The following is a 9,846-nucleotide window of genomic DNA, read 5'->3' on the forward strand; positions in this document are numbered from 1 at the left end:
TGAATTCGTTGATTTCGCTCCGCATTTGTAAACAACGATAGTTGAGCGTCCTCCTCCTCACCCCCCCCCCCCATTTCTAGCGAAATAGTGCATTTCGCATGTAGTTGGTCTGGTGAATACTACCTTGCTCAAACAAACGTCTTTAGGATTTCAGAGGCTGCACTTGTTTTGTTTTTTTTTTCATTCCCGTACGACTATTCTATTCATTCCTGACTTGCAGACCATTCATTTTCCCGTGTTTCATTAACATATACCTTGGTTCTTACTGTAAGGCATGAGTGGGCACATATCTGACAATGCACAGCCTTTGAGTGTACTTAACATTTTCGCGTGGCTTATACTCCCATAAAAGGCCCAAGTTTTTGTCAGCTATTGGGTTATCACATCCCCGAAACATATTTTTCTACGACGTGCATATTCGAAGCAAAGCCGCATTTGTTATCTGCGCTGCAAAACGAACCAAGCTCTTACAGTGCCAATATCAGGTCTAAACGAGGCGACAATAAATAGAATTCACTTGTGCTGACGTGTTCGAAGGTGACCGCGGTGATATGCTGCTGCCGTCGCCGACGCCCGCAAGAGCAGCCAAGAAGCGCGCAGAACCGCCTCCCCGGGCAGCTTTTGGTGGCGTTAGAGCGCTCTACCAAGACGCAGCTGTTTTTTTTAAGTGCCCTAAACGTGCAGTTAGCTTACATACGTCCCCATAACAAGTTGTTTAGTGCGCGGAAAGGCAAAGAGAAGCGAAAGAGAACCAAAACACTGCATGACCACCTATCAGCCACGCAGCGCTAATCCCGCAAACGCCGCGGTCAAGCGGCGGCAGGCGGCGCAGCGATCGCGAATCTCGAGGCGTATAGGGGAGTGCAAAAAACTCAAGACACCCCCCTACACCATTCCTCCTTCCCCCAATTCTAACCCGCTCGAGCGATGGGAGACCTTACTGTCCAGCTCTGACCTCGCCATTCAGCAACAGCTGGTGGCTCGAGGAGAAGAATTACTGGACACATATGGGTCCCGCGAATAGGAAACCACCCCATCTGGTGCCTGCGCGCACCATTCTTTATTTGAAGCTCAGTTAAAGTTGTTCACTCACTCACTTCCCGGTCCCTTATCCTGCAACGATGCGCGGGTATGGAGACATTGGATCGAGGACGCACAGCAGGATGTCCTTGGAGATGACTGCGAGGCGAGGCATTCATTTCTTCTACGTCGTTAGCGCTGGTGTTTGCATGGCGCTTGGAGTAAATTCGCGCAGCATAGATAAGCGCAAAGTGGGAGGCAGACGAGTCTCGGCAGTGTGTGCACGTGCTTCAGAGTATACAAGGGTGAACGCCCAATGATTAAGCGGACGTGATAAGGGATGTGGATGCGGGAACCACGACACAAAACGCGACCTGAGCTCGGCGAAGGAGATCAGCGGCCGGATCAAGCGACATTTAAACGAATTTGAAGCCGTTAAAAGAAAGCTTTCTTCCGTGGTACAGTTGGGTAATGTTACGATTCAGCCCGCCGCTACCCTAGCTGTTCGCGCGTGCTGCAAGTTTGTGTAGAGCTCTGGTGCTGCGTAAGAAAGCCTGCCTTCCTTACACATGCCGGAGAACGGCACCGCGTGGGTGTCCCGCCGTCTGTCACTCATGCCGCGGCGTCTGCAAAAACACAAATCAAGCTGTATGCCGAGACTTAAAAAATTGGCCGCGTATCTGCTCCTTTCGTTGCAAATGTCGACAAAAGACGATATGCCTTTGTCGACATTTGCCAAGTAAATGCCTCCCTTTGTTTCCCGTTCACCTCTCGTACTGTTCTTCCGTCGCGCTCCTCCCAAGGTGAACACACTAAAGGTTTACTCAAGTCAATTTAAATTTACCGCGTTCCGCCGCTACAGACCGGGTTCCTCGATGCCAGCGCTGCAGTACGGCGGAGACGCGCGTGAATCGAGGCGCCCTACTTCAACGTTTATAGAACCACATACGCTGCCCTACTGTACGTGCGTTCCAAGCAGAACGTGGAGCCTATCCAGTGGAACCTTTCGTTGCTATTGCCCTGTGATTTCTCAAATACCGCCAGGAGCGCGGGCAACAGCAGGCGACGGTTTTCTGCGGTAGATGTAGTGTACCATTTGTCACAAAAACCAAGCATCCATGAATTGTTTAATAAAGGACCACTGCAAATATCACTTATGTATTGATGTTCAGCCTTATGTTTGCGTAATGTCTTGTTCTTGTTCAACAATGTTGACAAGTATGAACATTGACACCGGAATTCAACGTTTAGATTTGGCTGTACGTATATAAGACTATTGCGCAGGTTTTGTTTTACTTTGGCCGGGTGGCTGAATTGAGAGACAGATATACAGACAGACCAAAATTTTACTGCCAGCGGACAGCGCTCGCCGAGTTATCCGCTCCCCCATTTCTCAGACTGAACGAGCGCCGGCTGGCCCTCACGAATCTGGGAAGGAGTGTGTGTCTGTAGTATTTTGGTGCCACGTGAAAGGCACTAGCGAAGCTGTTTGACCACTAGCGCTTCGGAGATAAAAACGCGATTCCTCCGTGCGCAGAACGCATTCTATTGACAGCATCGGATCCCGCTGTCGCCCTGTTCGAGCCATGCTGTGAGCTCTCCCGGAAGGGTGATGTACCTGTATTGCCGGTGATCATCTCCCGCTATGCAGTAGATCAGTTAATTTTTCCTCCAACTTTTTGTCGTCATCACCAAGGCAGCTTCTTCTGTTTGCCGCTCGCCACCGCGCTACCAGTACATGACGGAGGCGACGGAGCCCGGTTCGGGGATGCCTTGGCCATGTAGAAGTGCGTGTACTGTGTATTAAAGCGAACCTGCTTAAGATGTGTCCAGAATTGCGTCAAGCGCGCCTGAATAATCTTTCTGTAAACACGTCCTAAACAAATTGACATGTCATCACGACAGGCGTATTGCAAACGTCTTAAGTACAATCTCAATTCATTTATTCACACGCATGTTTACAAATGGCGCCAAAACCGCCTGGGACTCAGCATTTAGCGGCCTTACGAACAGTTTCGCCGATATCAGCAAAAGCCGCTAATAGCTGTGCATGAAATCCCATCCTGTGATAAACTGCCAACTTTTAAATGAACATTTTGAGCCTCGATCTAGTTTTTAGTATAAAGCTGCTGCACACCGAGAGGACGCAGCGAATCATTTATTATCTGAGTACAGCTGCCACGTCCTTTAGACTGTTTTTTGTGTTTTGTTTTGACAATTGTGATCTCAAGGTTCGCATGGTTCGCTAATATGCGTTGTATTGTTATCTGTATCTGTGTCTTGTCCTTCCCGTAGTTATCACGCGTGCAAGTATGCCACACTTTTTTCTGGCTTGCGCGGGGCGTCGCATGGGCGGCGTTCTCAATAAAACTGCGTGCAGCTGACTCCTGGCATTCAGCGTCTTGGCGCGAACAGCTTCCAAAAGCAAACAGCGGCAAGTGTTCGCTTCGTGATCAGTCGTCGCGGATCGCACGGGGCGCCCACATTCGTCGACCCATCAAGATGACCGCGCAGCCAACATCGCAGCAGTACAGCTCCGGCGACGACGCCCTGATGCGCGAGGTGTTCGCCATGATGGACCGCGACTGCGACCTGGAGCTGAGCTTCGAAGAGCTCAAGACGGCCGTGCGCGCGCTAGGCTTGGCGGTGACTGAAGCCGAGATGGACGAGGTCCGTGAGGAGCTCGAGGAGTCCACGGGTCGCACGGCCGTCGACTACGTCGGCTTCCTGTCGGTGCTGGCCAAGGTCGAGTTGGGCCACATGCTCAACGCGCGGGCCCGGGCGAACGCCAAAATGGAAGACACCCGCAGGGCGCTCGAGATACTCGACCCCACTGGTAAGTGCGCATTAATTTTTGGGCCCCGATATTGTCGTTAGCACGCTTATTCCGAACTCCTATCATCACTTCCTAGATGGGAAATGTCGGGGTAAACGGAAGAAGAGGTGGTCTGGCTGCGAGCGGTGGAATTCTTCTGCAGGTTTACCCGCCACGGTAGCTCAGTGGCAAGGCGTTGCGCTGCTGAGCCGAAGGACGCGGGTTCGATTCCCGGCCGATTTTCTGCTGGAGGCGAAGCGCGAAAGCACCCGTGTGTTCGAGATTTCGGCGCACGTTAAAGATCCTAAAGTGGTCAAAATTAATCCGGAGCCCTGCACTACGGCGCACCTCATCGCCTAGGTGCGCCGTAGTGCAGGGCTCCGGGTCGATAGGTGTGTTAAACCTATCAATAAATCAAATCAATTCAGCCCAGGTTTGTTGGCGAAGGCGAGGCGAGTGGACTGTACCGCCTGCTCACCGGCCGAAAATGCAATCGGTCGGGCCGGCCAGGCATCGTATACGATGACGCAGGACTTCGGTCGATGTGGCGTTCCCTGTTTATGGGGCTTACAACACTCCCAAGACAAGTAATACGTATTGGGCCTGTTGGCAAGCGATACTGCAGCCGGGCAGTACACGTTGGCAGGAAAAGCCTTCGCGGGATGGGCATCAAGGGGGGACGTGCTAGAGGAGGAGTCGTGGCAATTTTACGAGCCTGTCTAGTCTCTGTCCCCGCCAGGACTATTAGTACGTACTGCACTGCCTTCAGTTCTTGTTCTAGCACCTTTGTAAAAAGTATCTGTTTGCTGAAATAACATTGCAACACAGTGTTCCACAGCAAAAAGAGCAGCGGCGACTCTCACTTGTCAAACGTGATGACCGGGAAACTGAGCGAAAGTCTCGAAAAACACCGATGCAGGCACAATTTCTGCCCCGTACGATTCTACCACGCGGCCGTCTATTTGAGCTGACACAAATGCTGTTTCTATATCTTCCGGCGCAGGGAGCGCGTGTTATCGTGGATGAATTGCATTGCGCATGCGCATTGGATATACTCCGCCATTTTTTTTTATTTTGTGCCACGCTTAGTTTTAGCACAACCTGCTGGAATTCAGCTTACAGGCCTTGGGTAAGTCAGGCGATAAACCCGACCATTGTATACAAATCTGCAGCCGTAAAATTTGGCCCGTCTACTATGATCCGAATCTTTAAGCGCTTTTCTGTTTCTCTAGCTGTACGCCTGTTGTACCTCGATGTGGAAATGCTGCGCACAATTGTCTCGGCGCGACTCCTCCAGCGACCGAGCGCAGAAAGCTTGTGCGGACGTTCTTTCACGGCGAAGCTTTGTATAGCTGGGCGGAAGGAAAATCCGGCGGTACCGTGTACGTAGGCGCCAGGTTGAAGAGGGTTTAGATGTAACGGGTTTATAGACGCCATACCTACACACTCGCATAACGGCGCTCCGAAGAGAGCGAAAAGGCCTCTATCGCAGCTCAAACTAAATCCCCTCCATACTCTTCTCGTCCGTGGTCGTGATGGAGGGCCTTTAGCTCAAACGACAACCGCGGGCAGGCGCGGCCGGTGCAGGAAGAGCAGCATCAAAATGGCTAACAGCGGTCGCACGTTACTTCGAAAAGGGTATACGCCACGCGTCATACGTGAGACACCGGCCGCACACCACAGCTACGCTGGTTCCGCTCCGCTGGTTCCGCTCCGCTCCACAGCTCCGCACCATCTATGCGGAGTGCATGGTCGCATTTTTAACACGAAAGTGTTTTATCCCCGGATAGACAAAGATTTCAATGACGTCATATTCGTCACGGAACTGACTCCAGTTCAACGATGCAAGTGGCCTGTAAAGGGTGCACCCCTGCACACAGGGTCTTTATGCGGGGAAGCAACCTTCAGTACTTAAGAGTATGTTATACTTAGGGTTGTTTGTTTTCGGGTTTTGTATTTTAACACGAAAGTGTTTTATGCCGGTATACACCACGATATTACTAACGTCATATCCGTCACGGAAATGACGCCAGTATACCTTTGCCGAAGCGATCCGCCAGCAGGACGTCGCTCACCAAGCACACCCACAAGACAGCCGCCACCCCGCAAATAATGCTCAGCCGCAGATTTCGCTGTACATTTCTTTTTCGTGTTTTACCGATTACTGTGACAGAGGAATCAACCACAGTTTTTTTTCTCCATAGCCGTTTTCGAGGCGGTATGGTCGGCGGCACCTTGCTCATAAGAGAGTCTTATCACTGGCAACGAACGATGGGCGGAAGGGCAATCTTAGGGCAGAGGAGCACGTTAGTGTCACGTCGCATGTGTTAGTTCCGTGAAACTTTATTGATGTTGGTGGAAGGGATTGCAGGGAGAAACTTGGGTTGAGCCCCCTTTCCAGGGCCCCAGGAACTTGTGCCCAGGCCCTGTCCTCGCTGGCTAGAGTCGCCTTTCATGTTTCTAGTGAGTGAGGTGTATTGTTCTCTGTTCGCCATATAACTGGCCAGTTTCATACGGTGTGGAAAAGGGTGGCTTTTTTGTTGCATTTAAAACAGTTGTCACTCCACCTGTCTGCAGGGAACATAAGCGCCAGCCTCGAGTTGCGTGGGAATGTGTTTGCTCGCATTCTTCTGTGCATCGTGGGTGTTTAGTGCACCGCGTGAGGAGTGGGTAGTGTCCTCCTTTCGAGTCTTTCAAGACGTTCTCCACAGGATTACTATGGCTGAAGGGCACGTGAGAAATGGATTCCAACTAATCTCGCCTTTTTTACCGTGTGCAGGAAGCGGGCTGGTGAGCGTCCGCGACGTGCGCTGGCTGCTGACCACCGTGGGCGAGAAGCTGAGCGCCGAGGAGGCTGACCAGGTGCTGGACGAGCTCGGCCGCCAGAACGGAGGCGTGGACGACCGCCTCCCCTTACAGGACATCGTGGATATGCTCTTCAAGGATCTTTGATGGGCGCCCCTCTTATTCTGTGAACTGGGCGCACGAGTTAACGTTTTTGTTTCGTGAGACGTATATCTTCGTTATAATTACCTGCAGGTTTTGTCGACGGCCTGTGATTGGAAAAAAGCTTATTGTATATATGATGTACGGTATACAAACCCCGACGACAGGGAGAATCATCGGTGATGTAAGTGGTGGTTTCTCCCCGCACGGGGCACCTTGAGCAATCTTGGTGACGGTACTGGCGATACCGCGGACCCCGAGCCCCCAAACATACGCTGGATCCAACCGTGGCAATGTGTTTATAGGTGGAGGGTTAGAAACCATGAACGCTGGCCGTCGGAGCCTTGGTCAAGCTCCGGCCGATGGGCTCCCTGCCTGTCTACCAGGCAGGGAGCTCCGGGACCTCTTTGACTACCAGGGTAAGGTCAAAGGAGAAAGTACCCCCGCCTCCCTGCTTTTCAATGTATCATATGGCATTTTCCAAACCCCCCCCCAGACGTGATCGGCCCCCGAAAAGGGGCCGCACCGAAGTATCTTTTCCTCCTTTGCAATCGATCTCTCTCCCAAAGCCCGATAATTTTTCGCGCTTTCTGATCATGGAATCTCTTGATAAGACAAAACCAATCACTTCGCAGTTCGTCTTTCTAATCTCCAAGTATCTTGAAAGCCTTGTGGGAAAGTCCTACAAGGCTAAGAAACTCACAACGGGAGAAGTTTTGATAGAAGTAGAAAACAAACAGCAATCGTCTAACCTCCTCAAGCAAACACGCATGGTAGATGTCAACATCAAGATCACGCCCCATCGCAGTCTCAATAGCTGCCAGGGCGTGATCTCTGATCGGGATCTAATGAATGAGACTGAAGCAGATCTGCTCGAGGGCCTCCGAGATCAGGGCGTGACAGCAGTGAGGCGAATACGCCGAAATGATGAAATAATTCCAACTAAGCACATAATCTTGACACTTGACCGCTCTAGCCTTCCTGAGTCGGTCAATGCAGGTTTCTTGAGATGTCCAATCCGACCCTATGTGCCAAACCCACGCCGCTGTTTCAAGTGCCAGCGGTTTGGGCACGGCACAACGTCTTGTCGTGGTAAATTGACGTGCGCAAAATGTGCAGCACATGATCATCAAACTGACAATTGTAAATCCGAGAACTTCACCTGTGCCAACTGCCAGGGACCACACGCTGCCTATTCTAGGAGCTGTGAAAAGTTCAAACAAGAGAAACAGATCATTGCCTTGAAAGTCAACGAAAACATCACCTTCCCAGAGGCACGGAAGAGGTTCGCCTCCTTCCCTCTGGGAAGGTACGCCGACGCAGCTCGCCGGGGGGCGGAGCGGCGTCTGGTTTCGGCGGGGACCCAGTACCGCGAGTCGGACTTGGTCCCGCCCCCGCCCCCCCATGGGTTGCCTCTGGCGGCCCAACCCGCCACCGCACCGCCTGCTAAGTCAGCAGCGGCTGTGGTGGCATCCACGTCCGTTGGGGATCCGCGATGCTGCTGCACCCTCTGTTTCCTCCTCTCCACCGGCCCGAAGCACATGCGAGGGCCCGGAGGAGATGGAGCTGGAGGAAACCGCAGCAGTTCCCACCTCCGCCGCACCGCCTGTGCCACCCGGGGCGCTCCTGACGCCCTCGGCGGTCGCGGCCAAAACGAAGGGCACCGCAAAGGGTGCCAGGTCCGGGGGGTCCGGTACGCCGGGTACCCCTTCCAAATCAGATGATGACTTGGATGTGGGACCCTTCCTGTCTGCTTCGCAGCGGAAGGAACGGGTCCCTCCATCTAAACCTCCAGAGGAGGTAAAGAAACCCCGTCCAAGAGTCCAAGCCCCGAAAGACCCTACATAAATAGTCACACTCCAGTAGCTCTAATACATAATAATGGGAAGAGAAAATATCGTTCAATGGAACTGCAGAGGCCTTCTAAATAATCTTGACGACGTCTATGAGATTCTGCATGCTAATCAGCCAAGTGTAATGTGTGTTCAGGAAACACACCTGAATTCCAAGAACACAAATTTCTTGAATACAGATTTCTTGAACCTGGTATACAGAAAGGACAGGGTTGGCTGCACACACTCTTCTGGCGGTGTGGCCATAATCGCCCGCAAATACTTAGCATGTCACCCTGTCACCTTGAACCCTATCCTGTAGGCTGTGGCAATTCGAACGATAATATTTAATAGGTTGATAACGGTATGCTCCATATACATTCCTCCTGATGTTTCACTTTTAAGCTCTGACTTCGAGGCGCTGGTTGACCAGCTGCCCGAACCATACATCCTGACAGGCGACCTTAATGCTCACAACACTCTTTGGGGCTCTTCTCGCACGGATGCCCGAGGTCGCCTCATAGAGAAATTCCTTACATCTTCAGGAGCATGCCTTTTCAACAGTAAACAGCCTACATACCATAACATAGGACACAACACATACTCATGTCTTGACTTGGCGATTGGCTCCGCAGTTCTCTTTCCTCTTCTCGAGTGGGGTGTGGGAACTGACCCATATGGCAGTGACCACTTCCCCACCTCACTTACATATATAGATAAAGGCCCAAGCAGTTCATCTTCCCATAATAGGTTCAATGAAGCACGAGCTAACTGGAATACATTTACAGAGACATCCAAACTACACCACACATCCATAGGACACCTACACGTTGAAGAAGCTACCCAACTCCTCACGGCGCACATTCTCGACGCCGCCGAAAAGTCCATTCCCCACGTCTCTGGTGCCCCGCGCAACCAGCGGAGGCCGTGGTGGAATGAGGACTGTAGGCGGGCGCGAGAGGCCCAGAACAAGGCGTGGGGTATCCTTCGTCGGTACCCCACGTCGGGAAACCTCCTCTTGTTCAAACGGGCCAAGGCGTTAGGAAAACGTGTGCGCCGTGAGGCAAAACGAGAGAGTTGGCGTACATTCATAACATCAATAAACTCCTACACAGACACACGGAAAGTATGGACACGTATACGCAAACTCAAAGGACAACAGACACACAGCCTGCCCCTGGTCAGTACAACAGGGGACACTCTGGAAGACCAGGCTGACACACTCGCACAACA

General features: G+C 52.0%; 1 protein-coding gene across 1 annotated transcript; it reads left to right on the forward strand.

The window, feature by feature from the left end:
* The first annotated feature begins 3,326 nt into the window (after positions 1-3,326).
* On the forward strand, positions 3,327-6,925 carry LOC144167578 (uncharacterized). Its single transcript, XM_077696799.1, has 2 exons — positions 3,327-3,856; positions 6,615-6,925. The coding sequence occupies exons 1-2, from the start codon at positions 3,523-3,525 to the stop codon at positions 6,785-6,787; spliced, it is 507 nt and encodes a 168-aa protein (XP_077552925.1). The 5' UTR covers positions 3,327-3,522; the 3' UTR covers positions 6,788-6,925.
* Positions 6,926-9,846: the final 2,921 nt, after the last annotated feature.

This window comes from Haemaphysalis longicornis, unplaced genomic scaffold (genome assembly GCF_048455015.1).
Source record: "Haemaphysalis longicornis isolate Haplotype H1 unplaced genomic scaffold, Haemaphysalis longicornis Haplotype H1 scaffold_2, whole genome shotgun sequence".
Lineage (NCBI taxonomy): Eukaryota > Metazoa > Arthropoda > Arachnida > Ixodida > Ixodidae > Haemaphysalis > Haemaphysalis longicornis.

Bases quoted from the DNA above. Each gene is read 5' to 3' on its own strand.
- LOC144167578 (XM_077696799.1), top strand. From the start codon at position 3,523: ATGACCGCGCAGCCAACATCGCAGCAGTACAGCTCCGGCGACGACGCC. The intron at 3,857-6,614 runs GTAAGTGCGCAT...TACCGTGTGCAG, and splicing joins CGAGATACTCGACCCCACTG to GAAGCGGGCTGGTGAGCGTC.